The sequence below is a fragment of the Mirounga angustirostris genome, unplaced genomic scaffold (assembly GCF_029215605.1).
Source record: "Mirounga angustirostris isolate CCGP_5_RB_7025 unplaced genomic scaffold, mMirAng1.0.hap1 SCAF_8, whole genome shotgun sequence".
Taxonomy (NCBI): Eukaryota; Metazoa; Chordata; class Mammalia; order Carnivora; family Phocidae; genus Mirounga; species Mirounga angustirostris.
This window is the reverse complement of record NW_026991716.1, coordinates 28,902,123-28,919,873: the sequence shown is the minus strand read 5'-3', so window position 1 is coordinate 28,919,873 and position 17,751 is coordinate 28,902,123. Positions and strand designations below refer to the sequence as shown.

The following is a 17,751-nucleotide window of genomic DNA, read 5'->3' as shown; positions in this document are numbered from 1 at the left end:
ATCATTGCAAATGGCAAGATTTCATTCCTTTTTATGGCTGCATAATATTCCATATATATGTGTGTGTACACACGCACATACACATATCTCTTATCTTCTTTCTCCATTCATCAGTCAGTGGACACATGGGCTGCTTCCATATCTTGGCTATTGTAAATAATGCTGCTATAAACATAGGGGTGTCTGTATCTCTTTGAATTGGTGTTTTTTTATTCTAAAATTGTTTTTCTTTTTTTTAAGATTTTATTTATTTGAGAGAGAGTACAAGCGGGTGGGGGGTGGGTAGGGGCAGAGGGAGAGGGAGAAGCAGGTTCCCCACTGAGCAGAGAGCCCAACATGGGGCTCATCCTAGGACCCTGGGATCATGACCTGAGCTGAAGGCAGACGCTTAACCAACTGAGCCACCCAGGTGCCCCTTTAAATTGTTTCTGATGAAATATTCCATGCATACCAAAGACTACATCAAATGTAACATAACGAGTAAAAGAAGCAAGAAACAAAGGGCATGATTTCATATGATTCCATTTACGTGAGGTACAAAATCAGGCAAAACTAACCTATGAATTTAGAAATTAAAATAGTGGTTACTCTTGGTGGGGCAGGTAGTGATTTGAGGAAGATCTTGTAGATGTGGTATAATGTAATTTTGATCTCGATGCTGATTACATGGATATATTCCAATGGTTCACTTTTCCGTATAGGTGTTTACTGCAATAAGAAGCTAAAGAATGTATATATTATGTAGGTGTAAGGTACAAAGAAAAATAAAACAAACCTGAATATCTATTAAAAAATAGTATTACCATTTCAAAGATCCTCTATGCTCTGTTACACTATTCTAAATTTGCTCTTTTATCTTTCACTCTCATTAAATTTTCTTTTTGGACGTTATACAATGGTGTCAGGTTGTATGTAACCTGTGGGTTTCTTTTTTCCACTCAATGTTACGGTTTTAAGGTTTTGAGATTCGTCCACGCTTGCGAAGCGATAATTCATCCCCCCCCGCTTTTGTTTTGGTTTTTTTTGACCAGTATTTCACACTCCTTAACAATACTGAGTCCTCCTATCCATGACTGCGATGTAGCTCTCCAATTATTCAAGCCTTCGTTTACCTCTTTCAAAAACTTTTGAAATTTTCTTCATAAAATCTTGCATTTCTTTGGTTAGATGTATTCCTAGACACCTTTTCTTTTTTGTTGCTCTTGTCAAGTGCTCCTAATCTTACCTCTCGTTCCCACTGTCGCTCGAGAGCCTGCCAATATTAAGGGATTAAAAAGGGGGGGCGGGGACTTAACTACGCCTGATAATGTTCTAATTCTCCGCGTTCCAAACGCCTCCGAATAATTTCTGACCATTGCTCTACCCGTAGGTCCAACTGCACGGAAACTGTCTCAAGCAGCGCGGAAAATGTCTCCACAGGGCACGAGGCGGAGCCGGTACGTGCTGACGTCAAGGGCACGCAATACCTTAGAGGCCGGGAAAGGGCGGGGCCAGCAGGGGGACCTGCTGCTGGGAGAGCCGCGGCCGGAGCGGGGGCCATGGCGAAGCTGCTGAGCTGCGTCCTAGGCCCCCGGCTCTACAAAATCTACCGGGAAAGGGACTCGGAAAGGGCCCCGTCCGGCGTCCCTGAGACTCCAACTTCAGTCACTACCCCCCCTTCCAGCTCCTGGGTGAGTCGAGTTCTCCCCTGGTCAAAAACATGGTACGGCCCAAACCCCTCTGCGGCCTTTGCTCCCCAGAAGCGCCCATCATTGGAAATCGGGGGAGCCTGCTTGTCAAGCCAGTTGTCTGCAAAGTGCTCTTGGTGCTTCCTGGGTTAAAGTCACGCCTGCGGACCGGCTGCCTCCTTTATCGCTGTTTGCCATCGCTTTCTCATTCTGACTACCACTCCTTGCTTTTTCCTCTTGCGGCCCCCCACCCTGTCTTTCGTGGTTCGTGCTGGTCCCATTTGACTCTAAGTCCTGGAAGAGACCCTGCGCGGATTCGAGAGCTGGATGATTTTGCCGTCTGACTCTCGATTTCTTCTGACTCGGTGCCTTCCCCGGTTCTGTTTTCTCTTCCTTCTACCCTGGCCTTGAATTTCAAGATGACTTCGACATATGTATCCGCTGCCCCCCACCCAACCGCCCACCCTACGTTGGAGACCCCAGGGTCATCGCATCCGTGAAAGCTGGGGGTGGTGGTAGGCTGTGTCCGTACATGTTCTCTGCCCTTTCATTGGTAGTCTCAAATTGTGTTTAGTTTATTTATTTATTTTTTAAAGATTGAGAGAATGAGAGAGAGAGAGCACGAGAGGGAAGAGAGCAGAGGGAGAAGCAGACCCCCTGTTGAGCAGGGAGCCCGATGCGAGACTCGATCCCGGGACTCCAGGATCATGACCTGAGCCGAAGGCAGTCGCTTAACCAACTGAGCCACCCAGGCGCCCTCAAATTGTGTTTATTGCCCTCCAGAACTTCCCGCCCTCAGCCACATTCTCCTTAATCACCCTACTGTTATTTCTGATCTTCTTTCCCTCTTAAAGTTGTCATGGTGTCTCTCCTTTCTTCCATAACTCCTCTCCCCATATGCACATGCCCACAACCCGTTTGAAACTGGGCTGTGGAAAAGGAGCACAAAATGTCCAGTGAGGCTTTCACTTTTGCTTGCAAGTCCAGGCCCCTATGTTCTCATGGTCTGGGGTAGGAAATCAGGTTTGGAGTGGGGGTTGGGAAGAGGGGCTTCTTTGGGAGCCAGGGATGTCCCAGGAGGGATTGCTTTGGAGGCTAGAACCAGAGGACACACATCAGGGCTCTCAAAAGGGAAGGGGAAGGACTTGTCAATGGACACGGTCCTTGATGCGGCCATCTGTTTTGGCAGGATACGTACTACCAACCCCGTGCCCTGGAGAAGCATGCTGACAGCATTCTGGCACTGGTATGTCTGCCCTGGCGTCTGGGACTACTGCATCTTTTCCGACCCAGTTGCCCTCCTGAACTTTCTCCTCCCCAGCCTGGGAGAAGGCAGTGCCCCTGGGGGTGGGGGATGCTCTGGGCTCTACAGCCCTCTCCAAGGCACACATGGACATGCTCTCAAGCACACATACTTGGTACTCCCCTTTGGTGTGTTTGCTTTCTCTGGGGCAGCCTGAGCCCTAACGAAAATGTGTTTACTCTTGGGACCATCTGCAGGTGCTGAGTCCTGTGGTCCCCAGTGACCTGTCCTCCCTGGCAACTAACCTCTTTGGCTGCAAAGACAGCTGTTTTCTCTGGCAGGGTTCCTATGGTGACATTTGTGCATCTCTTGGGGACCAGGCCAGGTGCTGTCCTGAGCAGGGCTGATGGAAAAGGCTTGATTACCTTGAGCAGAAAAAGAAACTGGCCTTTAAACGTGATGAAATTATGTCCGGAGATAAGAGGAAGAAAACAGAACCTGTACCTAATTTCCCCAGCCTCTGTTATGCTCTGATACATTGCCTTTCAACAAATATTAAGGACCTACTGTGTTATGCACAGAATAGGTACTTGATATGACCTCCTGTCCACTTTGCTCAGAGCCTAGGCCTGGAAATGGCAGACCTATGTGTGTGTATTGATTGCTTGTCCCTGTCTCTCTGCTGCAGGCTTCAGTCTTCTGGTCCATCTCTTATTACTCCTCTCCCTTCGCCGCCTTCTACTTATACAGGAAAGGTCAGTGTGTTTTCAAAGGTGATGGGCAGGTTGTTGGCAGATGAGCTGACCCCCCTAAAGAGGAAAGGGGACCTGTGAGGATGGCTTGGCTTCCCTCTTCCATCAGGCATCTTCTTCCTCCAAGGGCATGGCTGTCCCAAAGAGAGGGTATGGGGCGGAGGTTGAGGCTGACCTGGGAAGAGATGCCGAGGGGCAGCGGGGAAAACTTCTCACATAATGCCTCTCCCCTCCCAGGTTACTTGAGCTTGTCCAAAGTGGTGCCGTTTTCTCACTATGCTGGGACGTTGCTACTACTCTTGGCAGGCGTGGCCTGTCTCCGAGGTAGGTCCAGAGGGAGCCTGGTTTGGATCTATCCTTCACTGGGTAAATATTTATTAAGTAGCTTTTGCAAATATAATTTTCTGCTGGGCCCTGAGGGGGAATAATTGGGAATGGTGAAGATATGATCTTTTCCTTAAAGGGCTTGGTTGTAAGAATGAAAAATTAATTGGCAGAAAACTTTGCTGTTATCTGGAAAAGATGCATATACCCTACAGTAATTCCGCACACGTCCATATATATATGTTTGTAATAATCTGAAACTGGAAACAAGTCCATGGCCACAAATTGTAGGATGGTTAAATACACTAGATTGTCTAGTTCTACAACAGAACACAACACAGCAATGCAAGTGAACAAATGTAAGCTACACTCAGCAATGCAGATGAGTCTTAAAATTGTAATGTTGAATGCAAGAAGCAGACAGATAAGGTATGCAGTATATTTCCACTTATGTAAAGTTCAAAAGGGATGCATATATAAGTAGCAAAACACAGGCATGGTTATCTTGAAAGTCAGGAGAGTGATTACCTGGGAGAGGGAGGGAACAGGATGGGGAGGACTCCTGGGGGGATGTGACTGTGTTCTCTTCCTTGACTCAGGTGATGGTCACATGAATGTTTGCTTTGCATTTTTTTAAACTGTGTGTTGTATGTATGTATGTCATATCTGACAATTTAAAAGTGAAGAGACTGTCCAAATCGTTGCCCCTTGGCAGGTGCACATGACAAAAACTGGGCGAGGGGATGCTTGGAGAGGGAGTGGCGGGTCAGCAGCTGGATGGCTGCACTTGGGCCCAGGCAGGGGTGAGGACCTTCTGCCTGCAGTGTTCTGCCTTCTGATCTCCACTGGCCTGGGCTCCCTCCTCAGAGAGGCCTTCCCTGACGTCCTGATCTAAAAGTAGCTCCCACTCCTCGGTTTTGTCCTACTTTTAAATTTTATTTATTTTTAATTTGGGCACAAAAATTAAATACAGAAAAGCCCAGAGAACAAAATATCATAATAATTATATTTTTTAAGATTTTATTTATTTATTTGACACAGAGAGAGAGAGAGAAAGCAAGCATAAGCAGGGGGTAGGGGCAGAGGGAGAGGGAGAAGCAGGCTCCCCGCCGAGCAGGGAGCCGGACACGGGGCTCGTCGATCCCAGGACCCTGGGATCATGACCTGAGCCGAAGGCAGACGCTTAACCGACTGAGCCACCCAGGCGCCCCATTATCATAAAGAACTGAAAGGCTTATGTTTGTGATACTGCTTCAAATACCTTTTGTCGATAAAAGACTGAAGCCTTGCATTCAGAGTTGGCATTCCCATTGGAATCTTCCCCAGTTCTGTGTTCCTCTTTTGCCAGAAGTAGCCATTGCCATTTGTCGGGGTTTCTTTCCTGGTCCACATTTTTATGCTTTTATGCAAGATAGGCCTCATTTTATCAAATCTAAGCTGTTATGACTTGTAAGATGCATTCCAATTTCAGTTTTCAAATGTGAAAGAAAAATAGGCATTTTAGAATCTATGAAATATGGTAACTAAAAACAATATATAGCCCTTCTTTTGTTCATTTTACATTTTTGTCACAAATGGCATCACGCTGTACAAATCATTCTGCACCTTGCTTTGTTCCTCAGTATTGTCTGGGGTCTCTACCGCTGATGATAATAGCATTCTAGTTCATTCTGGTTTTATTTTCTTGATAGCACTTTCCCCTCTCTGAAATGTTCTTGTTTACTTGCTTACCGTCTTTCTCCAGCCCCACCCTGCCCCCAACCGAAGCCCCAGCTCTCGGGGCTGGAATCTGTGTGTCTCATTTCCAATGCCTCCCATATCAGTGGTGCCTGGCCCGTGACACCTGCCAGATCAGTGGAAGCAGAGAAGTCAGGGCTTGAGACTCCTTGGCAGTGAAGGGAGAGCAGATGTGATCGCCAAAGGGCCAGGTGAAGAGAGGAAAGAGCTTAGCGTTGAGGATGGCTCTTGTTTCAGAGAGGGAAGTGGAAGGGAGGCTGGGAGGAGCAGTCTGGGAGTCGGATGGTGGAAAAGATGGACCCAGGAAGCGGAGGAGGAAGGAGTCTCGAGGGACAGGAAGAGTGCTGAGAGGCACAGTTGGAAGAGAGCGGGGATGGAGGAAGGGGCTGCGGATTCAGTGAGGAAGTGATTATGGGGCAAGAGCAGGAGCCAGAAAGCCAGATGGCAGGGAGTTAGATTGTACAGAGAAAAGAGGGAAAGCAAGCAGCTCCGTGCTCACCGGGGTGACTAGGAAGATTGCATGACACTGTGGTAAGACTGGGAAAGTGAACATTCTGGAGGGTGGAGGGTTGGTAGCCTATCAAGAAACAAACTGAAGAAGCTGGGTAGGAGGAGAACACTGAAGCCAGTTGCTAGATACGGAGGAAGGGGGTCAGCTCGACTCTCCTGTTTCCCCAAACCCTGGGCCATCTGTTCCTTTTCCTCCCACTTCTCTTTCCAGGGCCTTCTCCTTGCCCATCTCCAACCCTCTTCCTGAAACTTACTCAGCTTGCTCGTCCCACTTTTCCTAACACTGTTTCCTGTCCTCTCTCTACCAGGCATCGGCCGCTGGACCAACCCCCAGTACCGGCAGTTCATCACCATCTTGGAGGCAACGCACAGGAACCAGTCTGCCGAAAACAAGGTGAGAGGTGCCAGATGGGTGCCCTGGCAGCAGCTTCCTCAGCTGCCTCCCCGGAGCACCGGGCACCAGCTTCTGCCTGGGGGAGGAGGTGGGTTTTGCCACAGACCATACTGGGTTTTCGCTTGCCCATTGCTATATCCCTTCCCCACTGTGCAAGTGAACTGTCCACCCAAGGAATCTTCCTTCCTACCACTCCTAATGGGATGTTCCACGGTGTTTCTTCGAAGGTGGTCTTCTATCAGAGCAGCTCAGTTGTGTAGATGGTGTTTATTTTGGCCATGTGCATCAAACACCATGCTAGTTTTGTTCAGGGATGGGATAAGATGGACAGGTATGTCCACTCTTGTGCCCGGAAGCACAGCGTGACGCCAAGAGGGAGAAAAGCCAGGGCACAGTGTCCTTGGAGTTGTGCCAGCCCAGCTGGTGCTGGAGTGTGATTATCTTTCAGAAGGGGCTTTGGGGCCCTATAAAGCTCTTTCCTGTTACAAAGGGGCTCCTGGGATCAAACAGCTGTGACCACCATCATCCTGCTCCACACCTCCATTTACCGAGCTATGTAATGATGGTCCAGCACGCCGCTGTCTGAGCCATTTTGCACACACCCTTCCCAGTCCTCACAACAACCACATGAGGTGGTATTATTATACCTCTGAGGAAACAGATACAAAGAGGTTAAGTGACAAGCAGAGTCACAGAGCAAAGGAAGTGGCTGGGTCTGGGTTTGCGTCCAGGTCTGAGCAAAGCCTGTCTGAAATTTGCTTTTCTTCATTTTGTTTTGTTTTGCCATTTACATTTTTGTAGAGTGTTTCTATTGTTCCCTCTTAGTCAAGTTATTTTTGAAAATGCCAAAAAATTTCTGTGACGGAAAATAAAAAACAGCTCTCAAAATAGAGTGCTGGGCGCTCCAGGGCTGAGGGAGGGAGGACAGCAGAATAGAAGACGCAGCTCCCGCCACCCTCAAAAAGCGTGTGGGCAGACTCAGTGGGGCGACTGGCGGCGGAGATGGTCTGGCATCTGGTGGCATCACCAGCCCCTGGCTGCAGAAGGTGAGGGAAGGAAGGCTGTGAGGACGGAAGAGTCAGAGAGGGCTTCATTCAAGAGGTGGTCCCAATGCAAAGGAACCACTGTAGGCATGACTTCCCTCCTTCCCTCTCACCCAGCCTCCAGGACAGCATCAGGGAAAGGCCCCGGGGGGGGGGGGGGCGGGTAACCAGCCAACAGACCCCCCACTTCCGCAGAAGCACCAGCACCTCCAGCCACCCATTCTGGGAGTGGGTCAGTCTTACATTTTGGAAAAGCAAAGACTGTTAAGTTCCCTTCTGGAAGCAGCCAGGCCAGTCTTGAGAGCGGATAGGGCATCCTCTCTTGCCTGATTTTTCAGGCCATGACAGAGCTTACCCTCTGTGAACTGAGGGGGGGAGGGAGGGGTGTTGACTCGTCTCCCCATGATGTGTGGGGGCCAGCCCTGTGGATGGTGAGGGTGACGAGGGTGGGTAGGTAGGCCTGCCTTCTTAGTCCCCCTTTGCCTCCCCTCCTCTTTCTCCGCCTGCCCACCACAGCGGCAGCTCGCCAACTACAACTTTGACTTTAAGAGCTGGCCAGTCGACTTCCACTGGGAAGAGCCCAGCAGCCGGTGAGGTCCCAGTTCTTTCACTCCCTCCCTGCTCTGTCCTGTCCCTCACCTCCAGCCTCACCTTGGGCCCCAGGGCCTGCTCTCCAGTGCCATCTCCTCATTCCTAGACCCCCCTGTCCTCTGAGCCTCAGATGTCCAGCTTGCTGCTCCTAACTCCATCCTTCCCTGCATCTTTCCATCCTCAGGAAGGAGTCTCGAGGGGGCCCTTCCCGCCAAGGTGTGGCCCTGCTTCGCTCAGAGCCCCTGCACCGGGGGACAGCAGACACCCTCCTCAACTGGGTCAAGAAGCTGCCTTGTCAGATAACCAGGTGGGAAGCAACAGGGAGAGAGGCCCGCTGGGGTGGAGGGGATATGGAGCGAGGACTCCAGGACTGGGTGCTCCATTGTAAGATAGCTGTCCTTTATTGGGCCTCGTGCTGTAGACTTGATATTGTTTGTGATAGTTTCTAATCTAGATTTGTATGTGAAGAAAAGAGGTTCAGAGAGGTCCAGTCTCACAGATGGTGAAGGAAGGATTGGGATATTAACACGATTCTAACTGACACAAAAGCTTTTTCATTTTGTTATTTCTTAAGTTTATTTATTTGAGTAACTCTACACCCAACATGGGCCTTGAACTCACGACCCCGAGAGCAAGAGTCACATGTTCTACCAACTGAGCCAGCCAGGCACCCCACAAAAGCTCTTTTAATGAGGCTGGAGGGAAGAATGAGGTTGGGAGTGTGGTGGAGACACATAGCCTTAGCCAGAGTAGCTGTGTCCCTGTCCTGGGCCCTCAGCGCCTAGGCTATTCTACCTTAAGCGAGCTACAATTTCTGCATCCGTGAATAACCCACCTCATAGGAGTGGTGAGATTAAGTAGGGTAGCGTATTCACAAGGGCTTCCGCCTTGCCTGGGTGCCTGAGAGCACATGGCAAAGCCCAAGTAAATCATAGTTGTGGACACTGATGATGTCCAGAGTAACAGCAGTAAGCATCCGTATCTTACCGTGGCACAGATGCTGTGGGAATTCTCTGGTGCTGGGGGCTGGGAGGCAGGTTCCGGGGTACCAACGAAAGGGGAGGGCTTAGTGATCAGTGTGGACAGTGTGCTGATTGGTCAGAGGGGCAAGCCAAATTTGCGGTTTGGAGGGGATGCTGGACGGAGTGGTACAGTGTTTTTCTGGGGACAAATCCTATTTCAGGATTAACTGGAAATGGTTAATTGTCGTTTTCAGGAACAGCACCTACCTATCTGTCGAGATTAGCACATTGGTTCAGTAAATATTTAAGCCCCTACTCTGTGTCAGGCCGTGGCCACCTGCTACATGGCAGATACAGGGCATATTGCAGTGAATAGAACAGTCAGGTCTCTGCCCCTGTGGAGTCTGCAGTCTGGTGTCTTTCAAACTATGGATTTTGGAGTGACTGAATGGCTCAGTCAGTTGGGCAAACAACTCTTTGATTTTAGCTCAGGTCATGATCTCAGGGTTGTGGGATTGGCCCTGCGTCTAGCGCATCCTCACTGGGGAGTCTACTTCCCTCTTCCCTCCGTCCCTCCCCCTGCTTATGCACATACACACACACACTCTCTCTCTCTTTCTCAAATAAATAAATAAATCTTAAAACAAAAACCAAACTATGGATCTTGACCTATTTGTGAATCTTAAAATCAACTGAGTGAATTACAGCTGTCATTTTTTAAAAAGTATTATTTACTTGGGGACTTTTAAGAAGCTGCATTTTTAAAGTTTATTTATTTGAGAGAGAGAGAGCGTGCATGCGCGCACGGGTACATGCAGGGGTGGGGTGGGGTGGGGTGGGGTGGAGGAGGGGCAAAGGGAGAGAGAATCTTAACCAGACTCTGTGCTGAGCCCGGAGCCACACGCATGGCATGATGTCACGACCCTGAGATCATGAGCTGAGCCAAAACCAAGAGTTGGACGCTTAACCGACTGAGCCACCCAGGTGCCCCTAAGTTGTATTTATACATTAACAGAATCATAGTTAATAATAACTTTGCTTTTACTTGTCATATACAGAAAACATTATCTCCTAAAATTTTCAGTATATGTACAGATGTGTGTACTGGGCCGCAATATAAAATGTGCCCCTTATAAAGGTTGTAGTAAAAAAAAAAAAGTTTGAAAAATACCAGCTGGGTATATAGAATATTTCATTAAGTCCTTCGAAAGGAAAACAAACCTGTAAAGGTCAAGAAAACAAAGCTGAAGTTCAGGAGTGAAGCAGGCCCCAGCGTCTCTGGGTGCTAGGGCTGGGGTGGTCCCTGGGCCCTCCTGAGGTCAAGGGTCGGTTAACCCCCGTGTTCCCCGCAGCTACTTGGTGGCGCACACTCTGGGGCGCCGGATGCTGTACCCTGGCTCAGTGTACCTGCTCCAGAAGGCCCTCATGCCTGTGCTGCTGCAGGGCCAGGCCCGGCTGGTGGAAGAGGTGAGGCGCCCCCGCACCCTCCCCGCCCCGATGCTCCTTCTCCCCCCGCCAGGGATGTGACCTCCCACCCCTCACATCTCCCTCACTCAGTGTAACGGGCGCCGGGCAAAGCTGCTGGCCTGTGATGGCAACGAGATTGACACCATGTTTGTAGACCGGCGGGGGACAGCAGAGCCCCAGGGACAGAAGCTGGTGAGAAGGGGCAGGGAGCCCAGAGGCAGTTGGGGGCCAGTGGAGGCTCTGGGGATCTCAAGGTCTCCAGCAGCCCCAAGGATAATGCCGTCTCCCAGCCCCACCCTCAAGACCTCTTGGTGTCAGAAAACCCTGCCATAGCAAAATGGAAGAAGTAGGAGTTGACATTCAAGGACCAGAAGGTAATCTTGTAATAGTCACCACTTAGGCATTATTTGTCACATAGAAGGCATGTATTTCATTCTCACCACAACCCTATAGAATAGGAACTAATTTTTTATGTCAGCCCATTTTACAGAGGACGAAACTAAAGACCCGGGTTAATTCTCCCAGATCACACAGTGAGAGAGCTGGGGTTTGAACCCGGGCAGCCTGGCCTCCCAAGCGGCCCGCCTCCGTGAAGCAGCCCTGGAAGGAGCCCTCAGCCAGCAGTCTAGGGAGCTGGCTTAGGGTCCTGGCTACCCAACTGCTGTGAGAGTCCATGCAAGCCCCACCGTCTCTGGGCTTCGGCATGGGGCACCATGTAATCGGAGTTCATCTGATTCTAAGTCTGGAGCCTAGAGATGGAAAGCGATTGGCATACCCCACAAAAGAAACAGTTGTGAGAAAAAATAGACCCAAAAACTAGAAAAGAAAAAAAGGATCCATAACCCCATTTCTGAGAACTAGCCCCCTGCTGGTCTTCCGAGGAGAAGTGGACCCTGTGCTGGGTGGTTGAGCAGTTCCTCTTCCTCTGTGTGCTCAGTTTGCTAAGCATTTGCGTCCACTGTGCTTCTCTTCTTATGCACCTTGTGGGTTGAGAAATTTTCATTCCCCTTGAAGAGAACAGGTCCTTTCCTCTTCCCTACAAAGCTCCCACGTCCTACCACATGGGGCATTTTTTGTCCCAACTTGGCTCCTTCCCAGCCTTCCTTCCTGCCTCCCTCCTTAGGTGATCTGCTGTGAGGGGAACGCGGGCTTCTATGAGGTGGGCTGCATTTCTACACCTCTGGAAGGTAGGCCCGACGCTCAGCTCTCTCGTCCCTGCCCTTTGGAATGGAACGGCCCCACCTTCCCACACTGATAGAACTTCCCTGGCCCGATCACCTTGTCTGAATGAGGTTTAAAACTCTCACATCTGGGGGAAAGTGTACTCCCCATTTGCTTTGCTAACCAGACATCCCTCCCCTTGGGTTGTGTCCCTAACAGGATGGCCTTCATTCTGTCGCCACCACGCGATTACTGAACCTCTGATGTCATCTCCCCATTCTGGGAAGGCTCGGCGTTATTTGCCTCTGAGTTTGGGGGTGTTTAGAGCTCCAGGGTTCTGTTGCTCTTTCCCCTAGGGCTGGAGGGGGCCCCGGGGTGGGGTGGGAGGATGTGCACCATGAGGTCCTAACCCCTCCCCCTCCTCTGTTGCAGCCGGATATTCAGTTCTGGGCTGGAACCATCCAGGCTTTGCTGGAAGCACGGTGAGACCCTCTCTGAAATCCCTTTCTTTTCCTGAATTGTGGTCTGTCTCCCCCTGATCAGCCACTGGAGTTAGGGAAAGGGGTGTATATTTTCTGGAGGGGGGCTCCCACTCACCTGTCACCTAGGTGCCGGAGCAGGAAGTCAGACCCCTCCTCTCGCAGTGGGGAGGGGCAGGCAGGCTGGTTTTTGGAGAGTGCAGCCCCTCCCACCACACTTTTCTTCTGCACCCTCCCTGTCTGCTGCAAGAAGAGTCCATGCTCAGAGCAGGCAAGTGACCCAGGTGGCCTTTGGTGCTGACTCACTCCTGCCTTTGTCCTTCCTCCTGCAGGGGGTGCCATTTCCTCAGAATGAGGCCAATGCCATGGATGTGGTGGTCCAGTTTGCCATCCACCGCCTGGGCTTCCAGCCCCAGGACATCATCATCTATGCCTGGTCCATTGGCGGCTTCACTGGTACCAGCCTACCTCCTGCCCCCCTCCTCCCAATTTGTGCCACCCCTACCCCACCCCAAGGAGAGGTAGGGAAGTGCACTGGGGGCCTGGCAGTGGGGTCGAGGCTTAAGGGAAGAGAGGATGGAAGTGGGATATCTGCGTGGGTCTGGAAGATGGTATTCTATTTCTATACATTCCCATTTCCTTCCACTCTTATGCCCATTATTTTCTTTAAAAGATTTTATGTATTTATTTGAGCGAGAGAGCCGGGGGGAGGGGCAGAGGCAGAGGGAGAGAGAGAATCCCAAGCAGACTCCCCAGCGATTGCAGAGCCTGACACGGGGCTCAATCTCACCACCCCGAGATCATGATCCAAGCCAAAACCAAGAGTTGGATGCCTAACCGACTGAGCCACCCAGATGCCTCTCTTTTGCCCATTATTAAAAGAAGCAGACCAGGGTCCTGGGCAGGGGGGGATCAGGAAGTGAATCTTTCCTCTGCACATAGTCTTTGATGCACTTTGATGTTCTCTCTCCATCCTTTCCTGATAGTGCCCTGGCCAAGTGACGTGAGGGGTTAGGGGACACCTGGGGCTAACCTAGTAGGGAGGATGGCGCCAGCCTGTAGGGTCAATGGGACAAGGGTGGGGTGGTGGGCAGGAGCCCCTTGGTCCTCACCCTTCTTCCCTGTCCTGGTACCAGCCACGTGGGCAGCCATGTCCTACCCAGACATTAGTGCCGTGATCCTGGATGCCTCCTTTGATGACCTGGTGCCCTTGGCCTTGAAGGTCATGCCAGATAGCTGGAGTGAGTGCAGCTCCCAGGCCTGCCCTTCCAGGGAAGGGGTGGGCTGGAACTGGGAGCTTAATTCTAACTGGAGATGGATCCTTTTGCTGTGGATGGGGAGTGGGTCACCCCATTGTTGAGAAGCAGGAGGACTCCCCTGTCTGGGGCCTCAGTTTTCTCTTTCTGTGAACAGTGGGGACCTTTGTTTTGGGCAAGGGCTTTGTCTTTGTCATCGCTTCACTTTTATCCCACTCCAGGGGGCCTGGTGACCAGGACCGTGAGGCAGCATCTCAATCTGAACAACGCAGAACAGCTGTGCAGGTGAGGGCAGGCCAGCACGCAGCATGTAGCACCCTCCCCCACCTCCCCCTGGGCAGGCTCTGCTGGGTATTCTGGCAGATCTCCCAGTAAGGCCAGACTTCGGGCAGCGCCCATTCTTCAACATTTCCTCACCTCTGGGTGATGGGCTAGCCCATGGGGCCCTATGCAGCAGGGGGTGAGAAGGCAGCTCGTGGGGGGTGGGTAGCCAATTGTCACCATCTCCCTCTGAGCACTCCCTCTCCACAACGCTGTCCTCTGAAGGTACCAGGGCCCTGTGCTGCTGATCCGCAGAACCAAGGATGAGATCATCACTACCACGTGAGTGCCTGGGAGCCTCTGCCCCCCTGGATCCCAGACGGAGCTAGGAAGTTGCCCCTCCCGCCTCTGCCCACCAGAAACCTGGGTATCCAGACCCTTCCTCCCCAACCTAAGTCCCTCCAGTGTTCATTCTTCCCACCCCCAGGGTTCCCGAGGACATCATGTCCAACCGAGGCAATGACCTCCTGCTGAAGCTCCTGCAGTATCGGTGAGGGGGGGTGGGGGTTGTACATGTGTGTGCTGACACCGCACAGCAGGGAGGGAGGGAGGAGGGTTTAGGGGTGAGGAGCAAAGGGAGTTGGGTCCTGACCTCCCATCCCGGTGCTCCCTCTGTAGGTATCCCCGTGTGATGGCAGAGGAGGGTCTTCGAGTGGTGAGGCAGTGGCTGGAGGCCTCCTCACAGCTGGAGGAAGGTGCAAGGGGATGCCGTGAGGCCTTTGGGTGGGGGCGTGGCAAGGCCAGGTCACTGACGGGCGCTCCTCTCTCTCCCTGAGCAGCCTCGATCTACAGCCGTTGGGAGGTGGAGGAGGACTGGTGCCTATCTGTCCTCCGCTCCTACCAGGCAGAACACGGGCCTGACTTTCCCTGGAGTGTGGGTAAGGAGGTCCTGGGGCAGGAGAGGGTGTTGGGAAGAGTCCAGGAGGGGGATGAGTACCCGGATGTATGGCCCCTGTGTGAGCGCCTCTTCTCTGTAGGGGAGGACATGGATGCAGACGGAAGGCAGCAGCTGGCCTTGTTTCTGGTGAGCTAAGGGGTGGCAAGCAGGAAGGGGGTGCCGGGACGGCCAGGGGGCACGTGTGGGGCTTGGGGACAGCATCGGAAGTGGCAGCTTGTAGAGCGTGGGTGGTGGTTTCAGGGGCCATGAGATGTTTGGTGGTTGCTGCTCACCGCAGTGCTCTGCACCCCACCTGTCCTGTCCTCTTTGTTCAGGCTCAGAAGTATCTGCACAACTTTGAGGCCACACACTGCACCCCGCTCCCAGCCCAGAACTTCCAGATGCCCTGGCACCTCTAGCGACCACAGTGGGACTCGTTCTGAAAGAGTGGGACAGGAGGAGACAGGAGGAAGGATCCTCTTATTTGTGATTCTCTGTGTTCATGTTGCTGTTTATAGTTTGTGGGAAGTGGGGGGACTGTCCCCCTTCTCACTGCCCTCTTGCACGTTTCCCCTCATCCATCTGGCAGTACCTAACCTTTCCCAACACGCAGCCTGCATTCGATGGATTATTCCTAATAACTAATAAAAAGGTATTTTTTCTACAGTCGGGCTAATTGTTTGACTTCCCAAATGTCCAGGAGCCTGGGGCTGGTAGTGGGGACAGCTGAAGCCTCAAGGGGCTGGGATTTGGGGAACCCAACCCCAGCCAGCCAATTTAACCCTCCCCATCCCTGCTGTTCCCCCAGGCCTTCAGACCCCAACTTGAACTGTCCTCATGCAGTGGGTCCCCACGCCTCCCTATTCACTGGTCTGTCTAGTAGTATCACCACGTACAACCTCCCCTGCCCACGCTTTGTTGCCTACAAAGTGTTTTTCTAGTACCTGATTGCCCCTACTCAGGAATCTTCTACGGATTTCCAGATTCAACCTGCATGGCTTCACCATCAGTACCCCCAGTGTTCCTTGCTCAGCTCTTGCTGTTCCCATGGGGAGTAAGGAACAGCCCACATCTCACGTCTTAAGCAGCGAACCCTGCACACCTCCTCACCGTGTCATCAAGTCTTTTGTTGCAATTCAAAAACAGGGCCTTCCAGGGCCTGAGGCCTGGGCGCCAAGGGCTTATGTTCTCCCACAGCCACATTTCACCGTTCTGGACAGCTATTAGAATAAAATCCTTAGGTTGAAGCTGAGGAAATTGGTTTCCTCTAAGTTCTGTCCTATTTCCAATCCTTGGAATTCATGGAACGGAATCAGTCCTTCTCCCACCCATCAGTATGTTCCCTGGCCACCTCCTTCTTTGGGAACCTCTTTTCTAGATGAAACTCCCCCAGATTTACCCCCCTTGGCCACTGTTGTGAACAAGCTTAACATGGGCAAGCAATAATGCGCTGATGTCCTAGATGGCCTCTGGCTAATTTCAGTGTCTCCTGAACCCCACGGCATGAAGCTCCTTCTGCATTCTCTGGGGCAGGAGCATACTGAGTCTCCACTGGAAGGGTGATCTCTGATATGACACCTGGTACTTGGGGTTAAAAGAGAGGAGGTGGCCACAGCTCCAGAATGTTCCACTTTTAGCAAATACTGGAGAGTTGATGTTGGCACTCTGCTCCTCTGTCCCGTCCCAGGGGGCAAACAGGGTGGGAAGTGTGGAGCATGAAGCTGTAGGACCAGTTGCCCGGTTCTGAACTTCACCCTCCCTGATCCACCAAGACAGTTAGTTAATCTCCTGGAAAACAAGTCTGTTCAGCTAAGTTAACCTCCTTGAATGCAAATAGGGGGCACCTAGCCCCACCCCCCACACCCTGGAGACAAGGGACTCCCCCTTCCTGGCCATGGCCACTAGGGACTCTATTGACCTACCTCTGCCACCACTTCCCCTGCCCCCTTCTTCCTGCACATACTATAAAGAACAGTGGATGTCATGAGGAGCCCTTGGATATTTAGTGGATGGGGAGGGGGAGGTTTAACATTTGAATTCTGGACCCCCCACACCCACCCAGGGGCCTCAGTCTACATCCTTAGATCACTCCCCACCGGATAAAGCTCACATCAGCTGTTTGCTGAACAACCCCCACCTGGGGTGGGACCAGCTCCCTGTCCACTCCTCCTCACCCTATATAGCAGGGTTCCAACAGTCTCAGGAGAACATCTGAGATGCAGATCCCACATCTGCTGGGGCTCTGGACCTTGCTTTAATGGGCACCAGGTAAGGCCCGGACGGCCAGGCGTCCCCGAGGAGCTGGGCACACTGGGAGAGAGGATGGAGGCTGGGACAAAGAAGAATTAGCACCTGAGCAGGAAACCTGGGAAGGAGAGGTGGGCCCTGGGCTGGACCGTCCCTCATCCTTCCCTATCTTAGAGGCTGCCAGAGTCGGCTCTGGGCTCCGCGTTTGGGCTGAGGATTTGCTCCACTTCCCCAGGAGGGGCAGGTGTCTCCTTCTCGGCTGTCACAAGCGGGTGAGGGCCAGGTACCTATCCACTCATTCATCCAGCCACTCAACAAGCCATCCCAACACCCTGAGGAACCAAATCATTCATTTTTTTCATTCATTTATATTCGGGCTAAAGATGGCTTCTCGAGTTCCTCTCTCAGACTGCCTGGTCTAGCCGGTCGGCTAACAGAACTTGGCTCTCGCCCAGTCCAATCATCTATGGCCCCGCCCCTTGTCGGCCCCGCCCCGTTCCCCTGAAGGTGGCATTCGGCCCTCAGGCCCCACCTCCTTTGTTTCGTCACTCGGGGGCTTACTCCCAGGCGTCCCTTGTCCCGGGGGAGCGGCACTCAGCCCAGATACCGCCCTCCGCAGGTGTCACCATGGCGACCACAGCAGCGCCCCGCCTCTTCACCCCGGGAAAGCCTCCTTGGAGCCCGTCACCGTGGCAACGAACTCACGAGGCTCTGCCCGCG

At 52.0% G+C, this 17,751-nt stretch overlaps 1 protein-coding gene across 6 annotated transcripts; it reads left to right on the top strand.

The window, feature by feature from the left end:
- The first annotated feature begins 1,455 nt into the window (after window positions 1–1,455).
- On the top strand, window positions 1,456–15,450 carry ABHD16A (abhydrolase domain containing 16A, phospholipase). Of its 6 annotated transcripts, XM_045866574.3 has the most exons (21): window positions 1,457–1,670; window positions 2,857–2,913; window positions 3,599–3,665; window positions 3,900–3,986; window positions 6,542–6,627; window positions 8,187–8,260; window positions 8,446–8,568; window positions 10,576–10,690; window positions 10,781–10,882; window positions 11,814–11,877; window positions 12,071–12,133; window positions 12,284–12,333; window positions 12,663–12,786; window positions 13,467–13,571; window positions 13,808–13,871; window positions 14,133–14,189; window positions 14,335–14,397; window positions 14,526–14,602; window positions 14,687–14,785; window positions 14,885–14,931; window positions 15,120–15,450. In XM_045866574.3, the coding sequence occupies exons 1-21, from the start codon at window positions 1,539–1,541 to the stop codon at window positions 15,201–15,203; spliced, it is 1,740 nt and encodes a 579-aa protein (XP_045722530.1). In that variant the 5' UTR covers window positions 1,457–1,538; the 3' UTR covers window positions 15,204–15,450. The 6 variants fall into 6 exon arrangements, with proteins under 6 accessions (XP_064453452.1, XP_045722530.1, XP_045722531.1 ...); XM_064597382.1 differs by lacking the exon at window positions 13,467–13,571 and having other exon boundaries at window positions 1,456–1,670; XM_045866575.2 differs by lacking the exon at window positions 12,071–12,133 and having other exon boundaries at window positions 1,460–1,670.
- Window positions 15,451–17,751: the final 2,301 nt, after the last annotated feature.